Genomic DNA, 12,073 nt, shown 5'->3' with positions numbered 1-12,073 from the left:
AGTCTATTCTTGGAGAGAATGGATGCCATCCATTCTCAAATTATTGACAGCAATTTTGATGAATTAACAACTACAAACCTGCATTCGTTTTTCTTGTCTAGAATAAGTACATCAATTATGGTTGATTTGGGAGTATCGTTCAGTTCATCTTGGGAGGATGTTAAAAAAGCCCTTGAAGAACGTTATGCAGGTGCAAGGAAATCAGTCTCTGCAATGGCAATGAGAGTGTTGGAATTGAATCGTGATTTGGGAGAGTCAATTGGTAGTTTTGCCAATCGGTTATCGCAATTGGTTGAAGAATTGAAATCGAAAGTTGTTTTAGATTCGTGTAATACTAAAGAGGAAGGGGTATGGAGAAATAAAATCTATGAAGAGTTATCAATGGAAGTTTTGTTAAGAGCAGCTTCGGAGCGAGTATGTACGAGTGTGAAAATTGCAAAACCTCAGTCTTTAGAAGAGACTATTCAAATTGTCAAAGATGAGGAGTCTTATTGGAAAGAAGCTAGTCATAGACACTCAAATTGGAGAGTGGTTGAGAATAAGAGAAGATATTCACTTAATAGTAGAACCTTTCCTGTTTATGGTAACAGATCGAACCAGAAATGGGGAACTGATGTAAAGGGATCGGTTACTAATGGGAAAGGAAATAGAAAGGAAAGAGAAGGGAAATTAGCACGAAACGAGTGTTGGGAGTGTAGGGAAGAAGGGCATTTTGCCAGAGAATGTCCTTACATTTATAGAAAGGAAGTTACCCCAAAAAAGAATTTTGGAAGAAGAGAAGTCAATGCTTTGAGGAGGAAGGAAAATCGCAAAAAAAATTTGGAAGGTAGTTCTGATGGAGAGTTTAACTCACTCCTCAGATAGTGAAAATAGCTGTTACCGTTATGAAAGTCAATATCGAGAGAAAAATGAAAAAGACTGGCCTGAATTGAAGGAAAATAAATCAACCAAATTATCGACAAAGAAAGGTAGGAATAAAGATTGAGGATTTCGGATGAGGAATATAGGTAGCAAGGAACAAAAAGTGGATTGCAAAAAAGGAGAGCTACCTATATTTTATGTGAAGAGTTGGGATGTTTATTGCTTGTATGATACAGGATCGGACAGTACAATAATTTCGGAAGAAGCATTAATAAAAATTGATCATAGTTTGAAAATAGAAGGGTGTCTTGTGAAATGTTAACTTTGACAGGAAGAAAAGCTTTAAAAGGGGAAGTAGATTTAAATCTGTTTGGATTGATTGGTTTTAAAAAAATTATGAGAGTTCATGTATCAACAGAAATAATGAACAACAAGTATGATGTGATAATTGGTTGTGATATGATGAGAGATCTTGGAGCTGCTCCTATCAATATAAATGGTCAATGGATAATCAAGTTGGGGGATAAAAATTATAAATCGAAAAATTCAATTGCTAAAGAAAAACATTTACTAATGGGTTCCATTGTGAGAGGAAATTGTAATGAACAATTTATAGACAAGGAACAAGAAAAATTAGCATTCTATATGCTGGAAAAGTATAAGGACACTTTATATAATGAAGGAGAGAGTCTGACAACAACAGGGAGAGTTCAGCACTCAATTCAATTAAAGTCATCAAAACCAATATTTATAAAAGCCAGAAGGTATCCACATGCAATGAAAAAAATCATTAGAGAACACATTAAGGAGATGCTAGAACAGGGCATTATAAAAAAGTCTATCTCTCCATTTTGTAATCCATTATGGGTTGTACCAAAAAAGTCTTCCCCTGGAGAACCGCCAAAACATAGGGTGGTTGTAGATTTCAGAGTTTTAAATGATCAAACAGAGTTGGAGAGATATCCCCTTTCAACGCTAGAGGATATGATTGACAGAATGCACGGAGCTAAAGTTTTCAGCACTCTGGATCTAAAGTCGGGATACCATCAAATAAGAATGAATCCAAGAGACATGGAGAAGACAGCATTTAGCTTTGAGAGAGGACATTATGAATTTACAAGGATGCCTTTTGGGTTGAAAAACGCAGTACCAACGTTTCAAAGGCTGATGGATGAGTTTTTAGAAGACATAAATGAAGAAGCAATACAAATCTACATGGATGATATCATTGTGTTCAGCAAGAATCTCGAAGATCATAAAGCACATCTCACACAGTTATTTGAAAGAATAAGGAAGTTTGGCCTTAAGCTGTCGAAGGAAAAAACTAACTTGTGTCAATCTGAAGTGAAATTCATGGGTCATGTGATTTCGGAAAGTGGAGTTCGTCCTGACAGCCAGAAAATTAGTGCAATAAAAGACATTCCAATTCCAAAGAATTTGAAAGAGATAAAAACATTTTTAGGCATGGTCGGCTATTATAGAAAATTCATTCACAAATTTGCACAGATGACTGAACCATTAACAAACTTATTAAAAAGAGGTGTGAAGTTCCACATATCATCAGATGTTATCCAAGCAGTTGAAAAGTGTAAAGAAGCAATTTGTTCAACGCCTATACTTCAGTTTCCAGATCTTCAACAACCCTTTACATTAACAACAGATGCTAGTGGGGAAGCAATAGGAGGTGTACTATCCCAAAATGAGAAACCGGTTGCTTTTGCAAGCAGGAAACTTACTCCGGCCGAGAGGCGTTATAGTACAATTGAAAGGGAATTTCTTGCTATTGTATGGTGTGTTGAGAATTTTAGACCATACCTTTACGGAAATGAATTTGTGCTAAGAACAGATCACATGCCACTTTTATGGATGAATAAGCTGAAAGAAACATCCGCCAGGATAACCAAGTGGAAAGAAAAATTGGCTGTTTACTCATTCAAAATTCAACACATTAAAGGAGTAGATAATGTAGTTGCTGATTGTTTATCTCGGAATATAAATCCTCTACAAGTGAAGCAAATTAATTTGGAAGTGATGTAAAATTGCATTATAAATGATAAACGTAATAAAATAATTCTTGAAAGACAAAACTTTGGAGGTATAACAAAAACTACCCATCGTTATGGCCCAATTCATACTTATACAATTACAATTGGCCCTCAGGCGACAGATGATGAACTGAAACATACAATAAAGCAGTTGATTGTAAGGGGGAAAGTTTATTTTATATTTTCCAAGGAAAAAGATTTTATTGATAAAATTAAGAGCTTTCATAAAGATGAATGCTGGGACTCAAAAATACACTTGATAATTTGTGATAGACAAGTTAAAACAGTTGAAGATAGAAGAGAACAACAAGAAGTTGTAGAACAATATCACATTGGAAGGACCAACCATAGAGGGGAAAAGGAAACGTTGCAACACCTGAAACGGCAGTATTATTGGCTGAATATGGCCAAAACAATAAGAAATGTGCTGGGAAAGTGTGCAGCATGCAATATAGCAAAATATGACAGAAAGCCTTACAAGACGCCTCAGATGGTCACACCTACTCCCGCAAGACCAGCAGAAATAATTCAAGTTGACATTTTCTATTACAATAAACTGAAGTATCTTACTACAATCAATTGTTTTACAAGGCTTGCTTCTGCATGGATTTTAAAGAATAAAACAGCCAAGTGCATGGAACAAAATTTACTAGCATTTTTTGGGCTCTTCAATACCCCCAACATGTTGTTAATGGATAAAGGAAAAGAATTCGACAACAATCGGATCAAAAAACTTTTAGAGGAACTTGGTATCGACAGCCACTTCACTACAGTAGGACATCCGCAATCTCATGGAATGATGGAACGTTTACATAGCACGCTAACTGAACATTTGCACTTATTAGAAGTTGATAGAAACATCTGTGGGGAAGAAGCAATGGCAAGAGCTATTCTGGCATATAATAGTAGCATACATTCTTCAACAAATTTTTCACCATTTGAGTTAGTTGAGCATCCAGAGGAGCATAGAGAAGTGGAGAGAAAAATCATGAACGAGAAAGTTCGGAGGACAAAAAAGTATAATTTGGAGGTGGCTGAAGACATGAATAAAATAAAAGTAGGTGACATAATCTTCAAGAAAAATCATCACAAGAGAACGAAATTGGATCATAGATTTGTTGGACCATATGAAGTGATTGATCTACTACATAGGAACCGAGTGGAGGTAAAAAAGCAACACAACAATGGACGAGGTAGACATGAAATTGTGCATTTGAGTGAGATTAGAAGATCGAAAAGGAACTATAATGAAGATGAGTAAGGAAAGATTTCCAAAATGTTTTTATTATGTTGTTTTCCATGTTTTGTTTTTATGAGTTCTATTTACATCTCTATAATAGAGATAGTAAAGACTGGAGGGGGGTAGTTACGGAAGCCTCAGCTGACGTCTTTCACTATCTCTATGGAGACAGCTAAGATTATGATGTTGATTAAATAAACAATCATTCTTTGTCTGAGTTTGAATGAGACGTTTTATTCCTATCTACTTAACTTATATATATGTGTGTGTGTGTGTGTGAGATGTGTCAGGATCGACCGAGATTCGTGGCGGAGGCCAAGGCCCACAGAGGGCTGTAGGTAAGACCTTACTATAAGGTCTTAAGGTCTACCTTACTACCTTACCTACTGTAAGGTACCCTTTAAGCTTACTAACTATTGCTAAGCTTTACTATACTATTACTAAGCTTGTCTCTTTTATGTATAGGGCTACTTGTAATATGAATAAAAATAGAAAACCCAGTACCCTTATTTTGAATTATTTCATCACAACATGTTTCATCATACATTGAAAATGGCATGAATATTGAAACATGTTGTGATAAAATAAATAATTTTGTAATAGGGAAATAAATAATTAGTCCAGTCAAATGATCGTTTTCCAGGAAACAGTATTTTGGGGCGCTGAATTCGAATCCGAAATCTGCTGACACGCCAAAATTTCGGACTTTTTCCAATTCTCCCATTTAATCTCGAAAACCTTGAGTTTCTCAAGAAAAATAATTTTTTACAAAATTAAAGAGAATAATATTTCCCAATAAATTGAGTGGTCGCACAGGATTCTACCATTTTTAGTTCCGGAGCTACGAATTTTCAAAAAAGGGGAGTTTTTCAAGGGGTTTTCAAAATTATGCAAACCCACCACTTCTACCCAATACAACTTGAATATTTCTCTAGTATAGATAAAAATCACACATCACGTGAAAGAACAATTAATTCCTCTCTTCCTAAATCTCCTACAGTATCTAACTGTATTGGAAACAAAACTAAGATATTTATAGGCTCACATATAATATGCTCAGATCAGAGAAAGGTGGTCAATTTGCGTTATCTATCCTGGCTCTACTTAATAAAAAAATTCTATTGACCGAACCGTTGACTGCTTGACCAGTAACTCGAAATTGATAGTTTAATATGATCAATAAAATGGAATACTGCTATTTATTACTTAAACAAACGTTAATATTATATTGAAAAAATATTATTTATATTATCTGCCATACCGGTACGCTATAAATAAGAAACTAGGTACCCTATTATAAAGGGAAACCTTATGTATGAATGCATGATTAAAATTATGTAGCATGTTAAATTATTTAACTTTTCGAGTGATTTCTATCCTTCTATAGCATAGGCAGAAGCTGTATGTATAGTAAGGTCCACGTTATAATGACAGTATTTGATCAACTTTGGTTTTGCTATCCTTTTCTATCATTCGACAAAGCCGTTGGTACTATCCTTTTCTAGGTCCACAACGATGCCAATTATGTTTTTGACAGTGTAGAAATATAATTAATTAATGCAGAGAATTGGCATCGCTTTTTTCCATCTCTTCCTTCCTCCATCCCATCTTTTCATACCTACCGTCTATTCACTTTTCCTGATGCATTTTTCACCTTGAAGGTTTTCCTAGTATATGGATAACCATAGTAGGAGAACCCTTCAATCCTCTCCCCTTTTTATCCACCACTGTTCTTTTGTTATATTGTGATTGTTTTGCATGTGTTCATTTTTTTATTCATCTCGTGTGTGTGTGTGTGTGTGTGTGTGTGTGTGTGTGTGAATAAATACGGTACATTGAAAATTGAATTCTATGATGGTCTTTTTTTCTTCCAAGTTCCAATTTTTTTTCTTCAATATTCTAGAATGGTATAACCTAAAATGCAGTATTCTTATCTATAATTTTAGTTATTCATTCCATTACCTTCCAAATAATTTTATATTTCATTTTTTAAATCCTCCTCCAGGGGAGCACAAGACCTGGTCGTGGTGGAGGGGCTTGTGTACTCCCGTGACCCGGAGAGCTATACCGGCGGTAGTGTAACTACCAGTAGGGCCACCCAAGCCGGACAGGTCGAAGGGTAGGAGTCAGACGAACAAGTGCTTCAAAGAAGACGTCGTTGGGCTAACCGGCCACACGTCGGTTTACATCGGATTCAGAGTACTACAACTAGCGTCGGACGGGACAGGAATTTACGTATTAATAAACGGACAAGCCACTTTATCAGATTCGGGACATGGAACATAAGAACGCTTACAGGAAAGGGGGATGTTTCTCCCTGGAGATTGGAGATGTTTCTCCCTGGAGATTGGAGTGGAGATGGTGGAAGAAATGAAGAGATATAAGATGAAGGTCTTGGGGATTTGTGAGACGAGAAGAAGGGGAGTGGGAGAGAGTGATTTGGATAATGGTTATGTCAAGAGATACTCAGGAATGGCAGAAGGAAGAAGAGCATGTGGTGGAGTCGCGATTGTGGTTGATGGAGATACCAACACAAGAGTCAGAAGCTGGAAAGCAATAAGTCCTAGAATAATTAGAGTGGATCTAGACCTGGAAGAAAATATTAGCATCATTCAAGTTTATGGACCTACTGAGGATGCAAGTGTGGCAGATAAAGATGAATTTTGGTTGCAGCTGGAGGGAGAAACATTTGAAGCTGAAGAATCAAGGAAACTCATAGTGATGGGAGATTTCAATGGAAGAATTGGAAAGGATGAACAAGATGGACATGGGAGTATGGGAAAATATGGCTGTGAGACAGTAAAGAATGATAATGGACAGCGTCTGATTGAGTATTCATTACAACATAATCTTCTCATTGGGAATACTTGGTTCATACACAAAAAATCATAAAATCACATTTGTAGGAGAAGGTCGAGAAGCAGAAAGAATGATTGATTGTATCAAGGAGATCTTAGGTATGCTGTGAGGGATGTCAAAGTGATCAGAAGAGCTGAGCTGGATACTGATCATAGGCTTCTAGTAGCAGACACAGGTTTTGCAGAGAGAAAGGACGGCAGGCAGAAGGCATACATGAGAATCAAACACGAATAATTAAGGTCTAGGGAGAATAGAGGAAGGTACCAGACAGAGCTCTCAGCCTGTACAGAGAATTGACAAAACCAGGAAGAAAGATACACCGATGTGGATAAATTCTTGAGTGACTTGAAAGAAGCCGTGACTGGAGCTGCCAAAGAGGTATATGGTGAGAGGAAAGTTTAAAAAGAGGACAAGGTGGTGGTCAAAAGAAGTGAAGAGAAAGGTTAAAGAGAAGAAAAAAGCATATAAGAAATATATGATCTCTAAGAGGCAGGAAGATTTCAGAACGTATGTAGATAAACTGAATGATGCTAAAAGTACTGTAAAATTGGCAAAGATACAGGCATGGAAAGGATTTGGTAGAGATCTACAGGATCAGGATAATGACCGAGCCTTCTGGAAAACAGTAAAACACCTGAGAGGAAAGTTTGGAAAGAAGGTAAGAACAATAGTGAATGAAGATGAAAGATTGGTGTCACAGATGGATGAAGTATTGGAGAGATGGAGAAGATTCTATGAAGTTAAATTGGAGAATAATGAAAATATGGGCGAAGAAAATGATCAGAATGAAGATATGCCTATGCTGGACGAAATTGAGGGGATCACGTCAGATATTACCAGAGATGAGGTTGAAGAATCTTTGAAGAAAATAAAGGTTGGTAAGGCAGCAGGGGGCGATGGGATTGCTCCAGAATTGATGAGATGGGGAGGGGATATGCTGACAGGGAAACTGCTGATTCTGTTGAATTTAATATGGCAGCAAGAAAGAGTTCCTTCACAATGGAAGGAAAAAATCATCATTCATCTCCAAAAAGGCTGCACTTCAGACTGTGAAAACTATAGAGCTGTATGTTTGTCCCAGCTGTGTATTGAGCTTTACACAGTTATTCTGGAGAAACGCTTACGCAGGGTGGTGGAACAGGAAGAGGAACAAGCGGCGTTCAGACCAGGTAGGCAGACCCAGGAGCATATTTCCTCTCTCCGAAATATATGCTCGAAATTCATTGAGAGAGGGAAAAATGTTTACTTGGCTTTTCTGGATCTGAGGGCTGCATTCGACACAAAGTGGAAGTGGATATGGAAGGTGTTGAGTAATAGAAGAGTACCTTCCAAACTTGTGAAAGCCATCAGAAGCGTGAATGAAGGAATGTCAGCCAAAGTACGAATTGGAGGAGATGTATTAAGAGCATTTCAAATGGAGAAGGGTGTGAAACAGGGAGACAGCCTCAGTCCTCTTCTATACATCTTAGTGATGGATGATATACACAATATATGCAAGAGGAGGATACCGAACATGGTAGTAGGGTATTGGAATACAAGGACAATTGGTACAAGAGCCCTCCTACCTGCTGACGATATAGTCTTGATCTCTGAGTCTTCAGCAAAAATCCTGCAAGCTGTGACGGAATGGTCAGAAGAACTGAAAGAAAAAGGAATGGTTCTCAATGTAAGGAAGAGCAAAGTGATGGTGGTCTCAAAGGTAGGAGGAGAAAATATGGAAATTAGGGAGGTGCTTGACCAGGTGTCGAAATATGAGTATTTGGGTGTGTGGTTCTCTGATGATGGAAAAATAGATATTGAAGTGCTGAGCAGGGTAAGGAAATGTTTAATGGCTTATTATTCCGTCAAATACTGTATATTTGGTGAAAAAGAGATCAGTAAGAAGATAAAGAGCCAAGGATACAGATCAATAATTGAACCAATTTTGCTGTATGGGAGTGAAAGCTGGCCCATGAGATCATGCCATGAAAATAAAATAAGAACGGTGGAAATGAAATGTCATAGAAAAACATTGGGGAAGACAAAAAGGGATAGAATACGAAAAACACCAGAATAAGAGAGGAAGTTGGTATGAGAGATGTAAGTGAGAGGATTGAAATGAGGAACCTTAAATGGTATAGACATATACAGCGGATGGATTACAGTAGAAAAGAGAAACAGTTTGTGAATGTGAGAGTGCAGGGAAGGAGAATTGTAGGACGACTGAGGTACTCAGGACATGAGGACAGAATTGAGGAGATTGAGAAGAGGGAGATGAGAAGGATGGCGATGGACAGACGGGTATGCAAGAACTGGGTCGAGGCTACCCCAACGCTGTAAAGGCATAGTGGGCAGAGACAAAGAAGAAGAAGAGATTTTTTAAATCATGAGATCAATCATATTATGTCAGATCAAAACACAACATGACAATTGTTACTAGTATTAATCGATATAAAACACTTTCGACTATTCATGAGCCCCTAAATTCAAGTAAACTACACATCATTTTTAATAATACAAAAAGTTCTGGGTTGAGGAAACTAAAATAAAAACAATATTTCAACACAATAATCTCTATTTTACTGAATGTAGTTGATAACATACATTTAACATGATCTCTTATATTGGTAACATTATTTAACATCAATGAATTCGTGAGAAAATTTATAAAGTAGAAATATCCAATATCAGTAAATATCAATATTCAATATCTGTCCAAATATAAGGAAGTTCCATTTCATAAAATTTACAGAGGTTGCGAAGGAATCTTAGCTTATGAAAATAATAGAATAAGGTTAGAGATGAGTCTTTGATTAACTGTTTGCTGTGTTTTTGCTATTTTGAAAGTGCTTTAACTGATTGGTCTCCAATTTTCTTCAACCCTGTATATGAAAGATTAGCTCAACACTCGGATTTATGATGGACTGGTGCATACAACATCAGAATCAGTCTGAAAGAGTAGTCATGAGTTCAACTGTTAAACATTCTTATAGTTATAGTATTCTATATGCGGAACGTTCTTGTCAAGGGCGTTTATCGTATGAAGTGTAGGCTACATAAATTATTGTATGTTTGAAAGTATTTAACCAAAAATATGACATAAATGGATAAAAAAATTAAAAAAAAACACACGAGATGATCCACAAAAAATATATCATAAAAAGTTCATGCTTATATTTGATTTAATTATCTACTATTTGAATATTCATTATAGACATATAAAATTGTTGGAACTATTGTACTGAATACTTAGTGAATGTGGAAATTATGTGGCGGCACGACTGGCAGCATTATTTTAGAATCCACGATTTCATCACGAAAATTAAAATGCACATCAATAAACATGTTGGATATTTAAGTAGTTTAGTTTGTACTTCATTCAGAAATTCAAAGATCAAATCACAATATATAATGTGATCGTGTTGATTTACATATATCATAACGAGGGTAATATATATATATATATATATATATATATATATAGTAGGACCGATTCGACAGCCGGTCTAATATCCGTTCCGTTGACGGGACGCTGTAGACTGAATGTCGTCCATTCGTCTGTGCTTTCATCAAGATATTCCACTGTATTCAAGAAGCCTCTGCCTGCAAATAAAAAACATTATTTCTCATAGAAACAGTTGGAAATATCTCAAGCAAATCATCCAAACCATATAAACAATATCAATTTGTCGAGCCACAAACAACAATAATGTCTTAACAGAAATATTTCATCTAATAAGTTGGTCATTACTAGCATTATATTATTCACTGTAATCATTCTTTTCAATACAAGTCGACTATGACTTACTGACTTATTTATATATCTATTTGTTTACTATCTTACAACTCATAATTTGTTCATTACCACTAGTGGTGATGCCTTTTTGTTGTCAAATAGAAATAGTGTACCTACTAATACTCTATTTCAAAATGTATAATGGACGCCTGAAAAATTGATTTCCCTTCACTTGAAATATATAAGCATATTTGTTTCAACGTATCTTGCTTTTTTATATTCATAATTATATTTATAATTTATTTGACCTAACAACAATTTAGAAAGATAGAGATGTTATATAAATTTATATAAAATTAATTGATCAACAAGAGGATGATATTTCTAGGCATAATGAATTCCATGAGTATTAATTTTACAGTATATATATTTTTTGTATTTCACTTGAAGTGTGCAAAAATAATTGTAAAATTTACAATTTCGGTATTTTACTTACCAATACTGTAAATAAAAAATCTAGACAAAAACAAGAACATTAAAATAGAAGGTGTGGCAGAACCGATTAAGCAGTTTGTTTCGATTGTCACATGAGCTGTGGTAGAGGTAAAATTTCACAATTGGTCAGTTTTTGTTCGCTACATAACCTGTGATCGCTACAAAACGAGCTTTTAACGACAGTTCAAGATTACATGAGAATGCGAGAACCGCATCAACATGGCCGTTCCTAATACTAACACGATTCGGTCCTGGGTTCGGCAGTTGGAGCTAACTAACTACATGGTCGACGCAAATCCATTCGAACGCAAGAAAATAGGCAGAGAATGAAAGTAGATCACTGGAACGTTCTGCTCATCGACACAATCACACGCAATCTATTGCATTGGCGATTTCACAACGCAGTTTAAGAAGGATTTTGAATTTAATTTTGAAATAGAATCCTTTTAAAAGCTGCTGGGCTGAAGAAAACCCTCCAACTTATTCATGAAAGACTGCAAAACATCGAATTATTGATAAAGTTGTACCCCGCAATATGTGTGCAAGAGTTGCTGAAAACTTCAGAACTCTTCTTCAACATTGTAATGATGCTAATGATTACCATCCTCAGGACATTTCTATCAAAACCTAGTCCATATAAAATGTGCAGATTTAGCTATTTTAGAATGGAAGAAAATTTACTCAATCCATCCTTAGTCACTTTTTATTGCTCCTTAAAACTGTTTAATCGGTTCTGCCGCACTCCGTATATGGAATTTGCATTAGATTTCTTTATTTAGTAGTAGATTACAGTAGTCTATAGTTCTAGATTATTTTTTGTTCATTTTAGAAAATATAATCAAATGTTCAAAGAACTTG

At 35.9% G+C, this 12,073-nt stretch overlaps 1 protein-coding gene across 1 annotated transcript in view; it reads right to left on the bottom strand.

Moving 5' to 3' along the window:
• Window positions 1-10,420: 10,420 nt before the first annotated feature.
• LOC111052193 (influenza virus NS1A-binding protein-like) overlaps window positions 10,421-12,073 on the bottom strand; it is a 65,648-nt gene continuing 63,995 nt past the window's right edge. The window contains exon 13 of the mRNA XM_039441853.1: window positions 10,421-10,587. Coding sequence (XP_039297787.1) covers window positions 10,421-10,587 — 167 coding nt within the window. The remainder of the gene's footprint in view (window positions 10,588-12,073) is intronic.

Source organism: Nilaparvata lugens, chromosome X, assembly GCF_014356525.2.
Source record: "Nilaparvata lugens isolate BPH chromosome X, ASM1435652v1, whole genome shotgun sequence".
Lineage (NCBI taxonomy): Eukaryota > Metazoa > Arthropoda > Insecta > Hemiptera > Delphacidae > Nilaparvata > Nilaparvata lugens.
The sequence above is the reverse complement of the archived record's forward strand: the minus strand, read 5'-3'. Positions and strand labels throughout refer to the sequence as shown.